The sequence below is a fragment of the Benincasa hispida genome, chromosome 1 (assembly GCF_009727055.1).
Source record: "Benincasa hispida cultivar B227 chromosome 1, ASM972705v1, whole genome shotgun sequence".
Taxonomy (NCBI): Eukaryota; Viridiplantae; Streptophyta; class Magnoliopsida; order Cucurbitales; family Cucurbitaceae; genus Benincasa; species Benincasa hispida.
In genome coordinates, this window is record NC_052349.1 from 35,906,276 (window position 1) to 35,921,331 (window position 15,056).

Here is a 15,056-nt window from a genome sequence, read left to right on the forward strand (position 1 = left end):
GAGTGAGGATTCTTATCTTCAATAATGTAGTTTAAGAATGTATATATTCAAATATAAGAACAACCTAGCATAATAATAATAAAGTATCTATAATTCTTTTTTAAAATGGAAGGTTGAAATAAATTCAATTAAATTTTATTAATTCATGTGTTCCACTAGAATTTATATTATTATCATTATTTGTTTAATTTTTGTGAATTCATGAATGCATGATAAGTTGTGGGCATTCTCATGGATATAGGAAGTGGAACAGACCCCATTGGGAGGTGGGAAAAGTTTATTATATTTTAGGGTATGACATATAAATTATTATTATTATTTATTATTATTATATGGAAATAAACATGAAGGCCAGAAAATAAATAAAGGGAACATAAAATAAAAGTATAGTGGGGAATTTCAAGACACACTTGATCACACCCATGAGACAATGTCCAAATTTGATGCCTTTTTGGTACAGTATCAAAGATATTCAGACAAAATCTTTTTCTTAAAAAAAAAAAACAATATTTTACTCCACAAATTTCTCACTTCTCATATCACACAAAGCTTTTTGTATAGATATGGTCAAATTCACAAAGGATATGTGAAAAAGGTCTAAAGTTCTTCTTTTTATCTCTTGTGTGAGACGTCTCATATCTTAATTATTGGTACCCTAAAATAATTTCGAATGAAAAGTATTTACACATCAATTCATGCATAGTTTAATAGATAAAATATTAATTATCATCTTAAAAGTTAATAGTTTGATCCTCTATCTTTACAATTGTTGAAAAGAAAGAGAGAAAAATACTTACATTGAATACGGGTTAGTTGTTTTTAGGTAACTTTAGAAGAGATAGAGAATCCCTTTTATGAGATTAAAATCACTTTTTCTTAAATTTTTATATCATTTCCTCGACAGTATAGAAAAATTTCAACTTGTTACTTAAAAATGCAATTTAAGCTCGTTGATTATTGACGTTAAACTATTAATTTCATCCATTTGAATTCGGAAATAAAATGAGTGGTAAAATGAGTGTTATTATTTAATTAAGTTTTTTTTTTAAAAAAAAAAAATTGTGACTATGCATGAGCATTTGACTAGATGAGACTAATTTTTAAAATATTGGCTTTTAGTTTTGATCATGTTGGATGCTTTTTAGTTTGGTATTTTGTTTTTGAGTCCATCATGCTTATTTACTTGTTTGATGTTGTGGTTATTTTTAGGGATCGTTTGGATAATAATATTAAATATTTGGGATTTGAATGTTTGCATTTTAAATGTGTATTAAAAAATCCATGTCAAATGGGTTTTAAAGCTCCCTAGATAATAATATCCTAGATTTTAAAAAGTAGAATTTTGTAAAACAAACAGGGATATTAAATGTTTGTCTAAAGTCTCATGAGAAAATTTATGAAACAAATCGACCTTAAACATTTTCATTGTTGAGTTTGAGTATTTCTTTGGACTTTTCCTCCAAACGATATGTTTGGGGGTAATTGTCAAGTTGGAAAAAACAATACTTCTTTCAATTCATATCCATTTTTGTAAAACAACTCTCCTATTTTCTCAAGGTGGATTGCTTTAATAGGCACCAAATATACTTACTCTAGAGCAAGTGGTTGGATATCATATATAATATACCCACACAAAAAAAAATTGCTCAAATAAAAAAAAATAGAGTTCAAATCAATGTTACTTTTTTAGTAAACACCAGTTAATTATAAAATTATGAGTTAATTCAAACATAATTCAATAGATAAGATATTAATTATCATCTCAAAAGTTGATGATTGGACCTCCACTCAATTATTATTGAATAAGATATTTTTGTTGACATTTAGATAAAAATGAAACTTTGACATTGATATCTATCTCTTTATTAGAAGTTAAAAAGGGAGTTTTTGAAGAAGATTATGATTTACATCCCTTTGAACCTCAAAATTTGCAAGTGTTTTTTATGTTCTATATATATATATATATGTTTTAAAGTTCTTATCCAAAAAAATGAAGAAAAGTATGGACCTTTGGAAAGTTGATATAAATGGGACAATGGTCCTATTAGCCTAAGGACCACCGGCCACCACCAACCCTTGATTCCCACATTGCATTGTCAAAGATTCCATCCCAAAATCTTGTCTTTTTTTCAATATTAAACTAAATTACCAACTTAATAATAATAATAATAATCTTGAGCATATTTAATTACCAAATTTAAAACACCTCCCTCAACGTGATTTCAATACAAAACATTCAAATGCTAAATTAAAGAATTTGGATTGAATATCTTTACACACAAAAATTAAATAATTTAGGTTTATTAGTTTAACATTATAGTAAACAAAGAATATAATGTGTATTATAAGCATCTCTATGCATTTTATTAATATTCTAAGAACTCAAAAGTTCCAATTTACCTTTGTTAGTTAAGAATGAGAATGAAAGGATGAAAGTGATTCTTTCTTGTTCTCATTGATGATGTTTAGCACAAGATACAAATGGTTTTTAATTTGTGGCTCAATCAAACTCTCCTACAACAGATTGGTGATTTTGTTTTTAGAGGATGAAACTCTCCTACAAAAGAGTGAACTAAATATTATGTTTATATTCATATGAATTTATGGACTTTGACTAGTTCATTTTCTACTACTTTTTTTTTTTTTTTTTTGGTGATGGATCTCATATTCACCACATACGTGAATCAAAATCCATTTTTTCTTTATTTTTTTCTTAGTATTATTAATATCCCATTTGGTAACCATTTCATTTTTTGTTTTGAGTTTTTTAAAAACTAAGTCTATTTTCTCTCATTTTCTTACAATAGTTTATCTCTCTTTTTAGTATAAAAATTGAATTCTTACCTAAATTCCAAAAACAAAAATAAATTTTTGTAACTATTTTTTTTTTTTTTTTTTAGTTTTCAAATTTTGATTTGGTTCTCGAAAACATTGGAAGAAAGAAGAAAGTAGATGACAAAACAATAAATTTAGAGGTGAAAATGGATGTTCATAGGCTTCATTTTCAAAAACTAGTTACCAAAAACAAGGCCTAAACAATTGATTTTAGTTATACTATTGAATGTCCAAATTTAGCTTATGGACTTTCAATAAATCATTAAAAAGTAATCCAATAATGTAAGTTTATCCCCCACATGATTAGTATAAGTTTATTATTATCATCAAACCAATTTTTAAAAAAATTAACTTGAAATTATTAGTTTTAAAATTTTGTACAAAGACTAAATTTATTTATTAAAAATACATGAACACGAAATGAAAAATCCAAAGTGATATTTTAAGCTACACAATTTCTGCTTCAAATGGATTTGATAGACACAAGATTATGATTGATTCTTTTTTCTTTTCCCCAATCCCACAACAAATCAATTTTCATTCTCATTTGGACAGAATCAAATAAATAAAACAAACATTGATAGTAGTATTGAGAATTAGATATAGAATTTGATCTGAAAAGAGAGAATGATTTTAAATCGATGAAATAAAAGCTTTGCTCTGACAAATGAATAATTGGTTAGTAAAACAAACCAGAAAGGAAAACCTGTTGTCCAGCAACTAATTGGTCTCCCAAAGAGAAGGCTTTCATCCTTTGGATCTAAAAAGAGAATTTGGACAAAACATGAATAATGATTTTTCCGTCTACTTAAAGCATTATCTTTCTATATATCACTATCACTATCAATCACTCTGCAATAAACAATCACCTTCATATTCACTTCTCTTTATCAATCTTACTCCCTTTACTTCTCCCAAAACCATTATCAATACCCCCCAAAAGAATCCACCTGCAAAAGCTTTCAATTCTTGTGTAATCTTAAAGTCTCTTTGGAACGACTTTCTAAGTGCTTAAACACACTCACTTTCCATACTCCTAATCTTAAGTTGGAAAACCCGGGTTTCATGTAGTCTGGAATTAACGAATTTCAAAGGCTTTTTTCTGTGACATTAGTAATAGATTTATATGTTTGAGATCTATGAAGGTTGTAGTCTTAGGCGTAGGTTCTCAAGAATCTAGCTTATGTAATTTGTAAGATTGTTAAACCTATAGCCTTCGAACTAAGTAGACTACAAAACCAAACATTGCTCTAATTTATTAATCCAAAAGGAAAAGACCAAACACCCCCAAAAAGTGTAATAAATTCTCTATCCTTTTGGGCTTTCTTTGTTCCTTTTTTGCTTCCTTTGGTTTGGCACAATACCATGTGCATTGTACTAGTCACTTTGCAGAGAAATATATATATAATTCAGTGTGTGCCAAAATCATAAGTCATAACTAAGATGCACTTGATAATTTTATAAAGAACCAGTAGTGATTTGGACAGCTTAAATAAATATATAGGAACACTTGCGTCCTTTGCAAAATCCCATACAAACCAGGAGACAAAAATACATGTGCTTTGGTGCAGGAAGTGTCCCAGTAATAATAATTTCTCTATTCCATGCGAGTCTTTCATAATTTTTTACTCTCCTAAATCTTTACAATTTTACCTTAAAAGTGAGGTTCAGAAACTTACACCTGCTTTACATGAGATGGAGCATTTTCTCTGTCATTACACCTGACAAGCAAAACAACTAATCAGCCTAAGCAACATATTAAGGTGAAAAAGAGAGAAAAATCATTTTTTTTTCTTCTTCCTTCTCATTTTCATGACAATCCTGGATAAAAATTCTTGAACCATAAACCATTAGAACAGCTTTCCAGCAATGTGCTGCTAAATGAACTGTGGCTACTGTTTTCATCGTACATGAGAAGCTAAGTTAGAGTATTTGAATTGAAGTGTATGCTAAACTCCGAAGCAAACCAAGAAACTTCATTACAAAATCTCATTACTACTACAATCCAGGCTCATAACAGCTTTTGTACAAAAATGACAAAACTAAATTGCCAAAGTTAAAGAAAGGTTCTAATCTACGAAAACTTTATTTTCATTTAGTTGAAAAAACAGAGGATAATTGCCAAAAATAAAATTACAGAACCCAGACTGGGAAACCAGGGTAGCCAAGACACTATTCAATCCAAAATCAAACATTATTGATTTCAGTTTTCACCCCAAAGTCAAAGTCAGAATACATTTATGTTAAACTATATACCACAGGTTTCTAAAAGATCTAGAATTCTGCAGTACATCGCTTTCAAAAGCAATCTTAATGCCTCTGATCAAAATCTTCAGATCTACTGATCATCCTTTTGAAAGCCAGCCAATGTGCCTCTGCATATTTCAAAGTAGCAACAAGTAAAACTAAAGCAAATCAGATAAATAGATGAAAATTTTGAAAACCTAAAACTTGAAAAGAAAAACAAACAAAATAAAAAAACAAAAGAAGGCTCTCCAATAGTAAGAATAAAAGTTAAAAAGAGGAAAAAAGGAAAGAAAGAAAGAAAGAAAGAAAAATAGAAGTTATGGCCAGAAAGGAAAAGGGAGGGAAAAAAAAACTAAACAAAAGTTCTTCAACTGAGAAGACAGCAACTAAGTCTTTTAAAAACAAATCATTTTATAACAAGATTCGATTTCCCTTTAAATAAATCTCTATTTGCAAAGTTTCTTACTATACACAAAACTATCATCCTACATACAATGAAGCATTTATTAGTTGAACTATATTGAATTAACCATTGCAGTACAGCACATCCTCAAGGATCAGGGAAGCCATCTAAGAAGTATATGAACAATATAATATTACCCACATCTTAAATCTTTTACCACAAGATAAGCACATTTGACAGATTGGTTACTTTGGCCAAGAACATAAAGCTAGAAGTCAACTTTATTGACAAGCACAATTTTATGGAAAAAAATAATAGTAATAATAATAAAGATGTATATTCATTATAAGAACCAAAGAAATAGAGATGTATATTCATGTGTGTGTGTGTGGTTTCATAAGAAATAGAGATATATATTCATTATAAGAACTAAAGAACAACCTAGGAGCCATGGGTAGAGAGAGCCCCTTCACAAAGATCTACCAAGGAAGAGACTTCTAATTGTAACTACAAAAGAATTTTGTGTGGACGCACCAAGAAGCATCATGCTGCACTGAAAGCCAAAAGGACTTGAAAGAATCTTCAAATAACCGACTATTCCTTCAAGATATAGATATTTTAAGAAAACGCTTTAATGATCAATGGTTAAGGAAGGATCAATGGTTAAGGAAGGATGACTATGATGGGTGGTTTTGCTGGAATGAGCTATAATAAGACCACCATTTCAGTAAATGATGTGGAAAATACTGGTAAGTAGCAAACATTGAGCCATAAGAAGATCAACAACTTGACTAAAGCTAAGGCAGGGGATGAACAATGAGGGAAATCTATTTATCAAATAAACAAGGACAAGAGGAGACTAATGAATGTTGTAAGTAGTTAATGCAATTGACTAATCAACTAAAACAAATTGTTTGTGTAAAAGAAAAAGATACTAATAACTAATTCATCAGCTGTTTTGTTTCTAAAAAGTTGAAAACAAAGTAATCAGAATTTTGTGAAATCTTATGAGATGTTAATATGTAGAGTATTTAAACTATGAAGTATTAAACTAATGTCATAAGCTACCAGAACTAATTCACAAATTTCAAGAACTAACAATCCTTCATCAAGAAGTAGGTGACATTTAAATTACAACAGAAAGAAATGAATTGATGCTCAAATTAAAGGGGAAAAAACATAAAAAAAATAAATAAGAGTTTTTTTTAACAAGACATTAGAATATTAGTACATAATAACCACTATGTTAATCGGAAATAATATTTATGGTTCGCGCCAGAATACAAAAATGGAGCAAGCATTACGAAAAAGGTAATCCAGCTCACTTCTTTTGAAGTTACTGATCATCAAGCATCTTCAAGTTACTATGCCTATTGCATCTTCTTCTCCTTGTTTAAGGGTAATGGTATCTTCCTTAAAACATTCTCGTCAAGCTTCATGTATTGCACCTGTGCATATCTATATGTTACATATAACTTTTCATTGATGTGATCCTGGTACTTATCATACACTATAGGAGCTGAAAGACTGAGAAGGACCCCTGCAAAAAAATATTGATAAAATGCATAAACTGTTAAGAAAATAACAGCTATGATATTTGAATTGCTGATTTCAAAGAAACGAAGTCCTCACAAAACTCACCAATATAAACCAATGTAAGAAAGTTGAAGAAACTGCCAATGAATGACACGGTCCATAGTACAAAAGCAACCTGAGATCATGAATAATTAACACACAAGCCCCAGGCATCACACGGATGAAAAGACAAATGATGATCCCTAACCTGAAGAAAGAGCTTAAGGTTTCTGCCTATTGCAATATCACGTGCTATTGAAAGAGCAAAATTGATCCACAATCTCAGTTCATCAGCAACCACTGAAACCAGTTCCTCAGAAATTTCCAGATCAGGAAGCGGAGGTAGAGGTCTGAATCACAAAGGAAGGTAACTTTTACTCTTACGTCCATTTCAATTCAAACCTTGAGAATGTGAACATTTGATCAGAACTAACCTAAAACAAATAAAGCTAAGTCATGTTAATTATTACCTCAAAAAAAATCTAGGCTGTTATTTTTCCAGCACAAATTAGAAAAGTGTTCCTCTCTTCAAAAAGGAACTTAAGTTTGTATGGAAATGTTTATTTGAAATCCCAAGAATTACCATCTCATAGATTGAGATGAATGTCAAGGTTGTAATTCCTTAGCTCCACAGGCTATGCTAAGGTTGGTACGATGAAATGGGTCCTTTCTAACAATGTGTGTTATTTACTTTTGATTCATCATCCATCAAAAAAACCGTAAACTCTCCACAAACTTCGACCCAAGAAATGGAGGTTATAAAATGGAACTATGTTAAGCACTGAAAGTTGGCAGAAGGAAGAGTCAAAGTACCTATTGAGAAGGGAAGCAGATTTGGCCCAGAAAAAAAGAATGATGACAAGAAGCAATAGAACATTGGCAACAAAAGATAAGAAGTTGTAACCGGCTCTTTCAAACAGGTACCACAAAGCAGTTGCAGACGTTAGAATCACAACCCCACCACACCATTTCTTCCATAACAGCACATCGGCCACTATCCATCAATAGGAAGATTAGCAAACCAACAATACATTTAATAAAATAAAACAAGTCAGCAAATTAAAGAAAAAGGAAGATCGGAGCATTTCTTAAGACAATCAACCCAATGAAACACATAATTCAGACACAGAATGCAATCAAATGGCATTAGACCCAAAATAACTAATTTTCCGAACATGAAAAGAAAAACCCTGATGGAGGAGGGAATGGTAAAGCATGAATGTAAGTACCAATTCGAAAATAGAAAGATCAGGAAACAAAGCAAAAGGGAGAAGGGAAGTACCATGACCACCGCCAAGCGCTTGATGAACAGAAATGCGACGAGAAGAATTAGATCCTCCCATGGAAATGTGATGAAGAATTAGGGTTTGAGAGAAAAAGAGAAAATAGAGGGAATTGAAAGCAGAGGAAGATGAAGATTGAAGAACTGAAGGGAGCAGACGGAGAATACTAACAGACAGAAATTTCAACAAAACATTGAAAATTTTATTTATTTATTTATTTCTCCTTTATTTTCCTTTTGGGCTGGGCTTGATTAAATCTCCATGCTGTTTCTTCTTTAAAAGGAAATATAAATTAAAATAAAAGAAATGAAAAAATATCAAACTATTTATAAAAATAATAAATATTAAAAAAATCTTGATAAACACGGGTAGACTTCTATTAATGTTTATTAGTGATAGACTTATGTCAATTTCTATCATTGATAGATACCGATACACTTCTATAGCCTCTATCACCTTCTATCAAAGATGATTGAAATTTTGTTATTTTGTGTAAATAGTTTCCTTTATTTTTCTATTTTTGAAAATTCTTCGATAAATAATAATAATAAAATAAAAATAAATAAATAAATCCATGCTATTTCATTTCAACTTTCCAGAGTTATTTGTGTAAAAAAAAATACCTTTCACGAGTTATTCCCATCGAATTAAATAAAATGAAGCAGTTTTCTTGTCATTTCCCTTTTGAGCATAACGATTTGTGGTAGTGGCAATTTGAAATTCTAAATTATTAGTGTTAGAATGTCTTAAACTAGGTATAAATTGGCTTTTTTTTTCTTCTTTTCTAACAATGTGGGGATGATATTAAACTTTTCATATCGAAGTCATTATCAATAGAGTTGTGTTCATTTTGACTATTCAAATTGGTCTTAATATTATATTGTCGGCAATTACTTTTCATAAATTATTTTGCTGTCAAAATTGTCTCGTATTACTTATATTCTATTTATTTAAATATTAAATATTTAAGAAAATAATGTAACCAATAAAAATAAATTTAGATTTAATGATATACTTGGAAGTTTTGTAATATTTTTTTTAAAACATCTCACTCTAAACCATTGAGGATACATTAAAAGTAGAGGATTGAAAATTTAGCCTTCTAATTTAAGATAATAAACATATATCAATTATTGTTTAACTATGTATATGTTGATACACAAATTTCTAAATTAAAAAAAATAAATATATGTCAATAATTATTGAATATACCCGTGTTGGCATGATAAATGATGCTTTCATTATTTTTTCTTAAAAAAAGTATAAATGACCCATTATTATTATTTTTGAGAAATTAAATGGGTCAGTGCATAGTTAACTGATCAAAACACTATTTAGTGTTTACCTAAAGATCAAAAAGTTCAAATGTCTCACATGCTTATAAACTCACAACACAAATTAGAAAGAACAAATAAATAATACCTTTTTGATAACCATTTGATTTTTTCTTAAAAAAAAAATTAAATCTATTTCATCTACATTTCTTACAATGATTTGCATCTTTTTCTAAGGACAATGGTTGAATTCTTAGAGATGGAAGTATTATCTACTTAATTTTAAAAAACAAAAACAAAAAAATAAAATGATTACCAAACAGAGATGAAAATATTGTCCATATACTTAATTTTAAAAAACAAAAATAAAAATAAAAAACAAAATGATTACTAAATGGATTAAATAATCTGATACAGGAACCACCACATTCACTTAACAAATACTTATCCTTCAAATAGGTTGAGAAAGTATCCCTGCATTAACAGCCTTCTTCATTCAATATTAATAGTAATGGCAGGACTAAATTTTCAGTCCTCATTCAATTCTGATGGTCAAAGCATGCCCAAGTTTTGTATCTCATAACCTATTATCAGTTTCTAAAAGTGCCAAAGATTGAGTATGAATCACATTCCTTTAATTTTGCATCTCCACTCATCTTAGAACAACCTCCCATCTGTTCATAAATCATAAGCAACAAGTTCATATATATGAGTAATACACACCACGAGTATCCTCAGACTATACTAAAATTCTCTCAATCTGTTCAACATGTAATGTAATAAATATTCTGCTAACACATTTGGGTGTCATACAATTGAGAGAGAGAGAGGTGTCTTGCGGGAAGATTGGAGGATTATATTCAAATGATCCATTCTTCCAACCTCACCTGCGATAAAATCATAAAAGCCAACAGATCCAGGTACTACAATGGCTTGTAAGGAATTGTGCACCGGCAAAATGCCAGGTAGGCGAACTCATGGCTGTCTTCTGGTTAGACGCTCATCTGAAAAGGCTCGGGCAGAAAAGTTACAGACTCCAAACTTTGGTTCCAGGTGGGAAAGATCTAGTCATGTTGCATTGTTCTCACCATTATCTGTATCCCCATCATCATCAGAGGATTCATCTTTCTGATCTTCATCTCCACCTGAATTCAATTTGCTCCTCTTTTCTTTTCTTCTTTGCTTCTTCTTTTGGCGTTTTAAGCGCTTCTTTGCAGTACGCTCCTCTGCAGCTTTCATTCTCTCTTCCCTTCGCATATTGAATTCGGCTAATTCTTTCTTTTTCTGATAATCAACGTCCATTCTAGCAAGTCTGTCTTGCTCTTTTCGCCTCATTTGCCTATACTGTCATTTGAAAATTTGATGGGACAAGCAGCAGATATTACTACATAATCCAAGATTGAGACATGTTACCATAAACTCATGAATAGCTGGTCTTTATCAAGGATGGAGAGGATAATAACTAGATTAAAGTTAAACAAAAAGATCTAATGCATTCTGAAGGAAAATTTGTGAACTTAACTACACAAGTGGAGACTTTCTTTTCTAAACACATCCAGATGACATTGAGCCGGGTAGAAAAGTTCAAATCCCCACATGAACTTTCTTGGCTCCTTAAAATATGAAAGACCAATTAACACCAGACTAAAGAGCATTTTTATGTCAAAACAGTATTTTCATAAACCTGTTCTGTTGCTTCTTTTAAATCACATTAGCATTTCTCAGATGACATAGAAAACCAACAAAAGAAGCAATGCATTTACATGGACCAAAATTTCAAGAGCATGGTTTCAAACAGAGTATTCATTAAAATACTACTGCGACTCCATGTTCAATTGATGCACTATCACAAAAACCTACTGATAAATGATAATGACCATAGTAACTTGATTTAGGTAGGAGATGATCATAGCTATAACATATGAAAATATGGGTGCATGGAACACAACATTACTCCAATCCATTTCTCCCCCTCAGTCCGAACAACTCCAATCTATTTCTCCCTCTCACTGAGTGAGCATAAGATTAATTCATTATGTAACCAGAAAATTTTATCAAATGCATGATATTTCACTCGAAAGTTCACAAAATTATTAAAGTGAAACAATGGACATCCCACTTTAAGGTAAATCCACCCGAATAAAATTTATTGGTGGATAGTTTCCTTGTTTTTGAACATGACAGGGCATCTTACAAAACCTTGCCGTTCTCTTCAATTATCACACCATTCTGAACATAAACTAGATGCCCCAATTTTCCTATTACCTACAAACATCTAATCTCAGTAACCTAACCACATCCTAGTTGTACTCCTACAATGTAGGTTGTCTTTTTTGCCCAGTATTCATTCTAATTTCTACCTTTTTCAATAATGCTTTTGCAATTGTTCCATCAACCCTAAACTCTTTCAATATATCCACCACGATTTTCTTTAAAAATGTCACAACCTTACTAGAACATGATCTGTTCTATAGGACGTACAACTGTGTCCTTGAATTCCAAGGATTTTCTTTACAAATGTCCATAGATTCAAATAAATGTCACATGAGCTAAACCCAACCTAGGAATTTTCAATACTCAAATTCCCATCAAAATAAGGGACATCTACCTTAATTCAACACCCCTGTTGTTCACAACCTGCCTATTTTCCCCCCGATAAAAAGTTCTTCCACTTATCATCCGTTGCTACTCTCAATAACTCAAATGATCGAAAATATCCCGAAACAAGTTTGTTAGCGTATCCTAAGGCCTAAGATACATTTCATCCTCCGTAATAACCACTCCAAGTAATGCAGTTGCACAGTTTTCCATCAACGCATCAAACATTCATCGTAAAAACATCATATAAAGAAATACGAAAACAAAAGTGGTCGAAAAGAATCAACCTCCAGATGAAAATCCACGCAATATAAAACAAGATAATTCACTCAAGTACCTGGTGAAAATCACCGGAACCAGAACCAGCAGAGCTTCCAGACGTGTTGCTGACACGAACAGGAACATTATCGATGATTCTCCGAAGCTTGACCTCCAAATCCTCGTCCTCCTCCTTCACCGGCGGCGTATATTCCACAAGCGCGTTCGACTCAGTTGTCGCCAACTGCGTTTCAGGTTTCGGTTTGGGAGGCATCGGAATCACCAGCCGACGTTCCCCATCCTTCACCCTGCCGGTTGACATGGTATTCCAGAAACCCTAAAACCCTAATTGTAAAAATTTCCTCGATCAATTCCAAGAAGACTCTTATGGTAACTGAAGCAGCAATGTTTCTGCGACCTTCAAGTGAAATTCCGATTCGTTAACTTCAACTTTTCCGACCGTCGCAGAACCGTGGGTTTTATGCCTCCCTCCGGCGCCGTACGAATTCAAAAGCTTAGAAAGAGAGGAGTCGCCACCGGCAAGAGGGAAATTACAATAAAAATAAACTCCATAAAACATTGAGGAATTATAAACTTTGCCCAATATTTTTACATTTTTGCATAATTAACCCTTTTTACGAAATATCATTTTAACATTTTTGGTTCGTGTAATAATGTTAAATTTTAGTATACTTATAATAAATTTTAATTGTACTTCATGCTATTAATTTTTGTTGATTTTCATTAAAAAGAAAAAAATTGCATTTATATTCTCTTCATGCATTAAAAAATATATTCCCACAATTTCTAGTTCATGATATTAAAATTAAAATTATTATTTAATTAATTTCGATAAAAATAAGTTAAGATTTAATCAAAGTATTTTAAGATTTAATAAAAGTTGAAGGTATTATGACTAAATTTACACAAACAAAACTGCAAATACTAAAATGAAATAGAATTTAAAGTACATAAAATTAGGGAAATACAGACAAACTTTGACATTCAGAATTGATTTTCTAATTTTACCATCATTAATACTTAATTATTGATTCTTTAAAAAAAATTACTTGATTAATTTTGTGTTTCTCTCGAACTTATACTTGCTCTCTTTCTATGATGTTCCCTCCACCACTCTACTAGTTACCATTTTTTATCTTTAATGTATCAAGGATGATTCAAATTTCTTCTTCTTTTTTAAAAGTTTATCTTCTTCATCTTTAAAGATAATGATCGATAAAAAGTTGAACCTCATTTTTCTAAAGACGAATACAAAACAACAATATTTCTCTAATAAATTTCAAATCTATTTTTTAAAAAATCATTATTAATAAAAAAAAAGTTATAGATCTTAGTTATAACTTGGAACTATTTTTCTATCATTTAAATTTTGATTTGATATTAATTGGACTATTATGCTTTGACATGTTATTGATAATATTTGGCATAAGCATTAGCATGAAAGAGAGGTGTACACCTATCAAACGAAATGGGTTTAAAATGTATCATATTCCTTTTTTATTGTTTTTTCGATCAAAGGTAGGGATTCAAATTTCAACTTTGGAAGGATTTATTTAAAAAAATGATTGATACTACAAACTTTATATAAATTGAACGAATGATATATTATATTATATTCTTTTGTTATTTTGTAGAATTGACTTGACTTATTTATTTAGGTCAAATTATACTAAATTATTGTTCGTTAATTCATTTGAGATGTTAGACAACATGTAATTAAGAGGTGTTAATGGCTCATTATGTATCATTAAAGTAAAACTTTGATGCCAAAAGGGCATATCATCTATGCCCATTTTATTTCTCAATCCTCCAAAATTCTTTGTTGAAGGGATTTCTTGTGGGGAACTCAAACGGTTAATTTTCCCAAAAAAAAAAAATAAACGAACAAAATAATTAATACATCAAATTATCTACTTGTAATATATATATTATAGACTAAATATTTAACTACATAGTTCAAACATGTCGAGGGTTGTCCATGTAAGGCCTAAGTCCACGAATGAACCCAATTCTAAGAAAAATCAAGAAGCGACATGAGGAATATTCGTCTTAAAAGAAAAAAGTCAGAGACTTAAATTATGGGTCGACGAACAAGGACGGATCTATTAAGGGATCGAGTGTACGTGTCCCCCTCAAACCGAATGTACTAAATTTATGTATGTTATTTTTATTAAATAGAAAAAAAAAATTATACATATATATTAAGTACATTGTTTTCCCCCTTTCAATGCATCGTGGGAAGTGGCTCCAATGGTTTGAGGAGCACGAGTGGGCTCCAATGGTTTGAGGCATATTTTTCAAAAAAAGAATAAAAGTCGAATTTTTTTCTCTCTTTTGAATGAATATACTTCTAATTGACAACAAATTTAAAAACAATAAAAGAGATAAATAAATATAAAAATAGAAGGATAGATCAAAATACAGTACATATATAATTGAAATAAAGTTGGTTAAATAAAGAACGATACAAAAGTGATATAATAACATTATATTGATTATCCTAAAAAAACATAACTTATTGTCTTATCGGGTAATTCTTTTGTGGTGCTCAAGGGAAAGTGA

General features: G+C 30.6%; 2 protein-coding genes across 2 annotated transcripts; both read right to left on the reverse strand.

Moving 5' to 3' along the window:
• Nucleotides 1–4,789: 4,789 nt before the first annotated feature.
• LOC120091990 (reticulon-like protein B11) lies at nt 4,790–8,536 on the reverse strand. The gene is made up of 6 exons (XM_039050210.1): nt 8,343–8,536; nt 7,874–8,054; nt 7,269–7,410; nt 7,127–7,196; nt 6,811–7,025; nt 4,790–5,210 (listed from the first exon to the last, which is right to left on the reverse strand). The coding sequence occupies exons 1-5, from the start codon at nt 8,401–8,403 to the stop codon at nt 6,856–6,858; spliced, it is 624 nt and encodes a 207-aa protein (XP_038906138.1). The 5' UTR covers nt 8,404–8,536; the 3' UTR covers nt 4,790–5,210; nt 6,811–6,855.
• Nucleotides 8,537–10,272: 1,736 nt separating this feature from the next.
• LOC120076546 (PRKR-interacting protein 1) lies at nt 10,273–13,035 on the reverse strand. The gene is made up of 2 exons (XM_039030444.1): nt 12,553–13,035; nt 10,273–10,961 (listed from the first exon to the last, which is right to left on the reverse strand). The coding sequence occupies exons 1-2, from the start codon at nt 12,793–12,795 to the stop codon at nt 10,686–10,688; spliced, it is 519 nt and encodes a 172-aa protein (XP_038886372.1). The 5' UTR covers nt 12,796–13,035; the 3' UTR covers nt 10,273–10,685.
• Nucleotides 13,036–15,056: the final 2,021 nt, after the last annotated feature.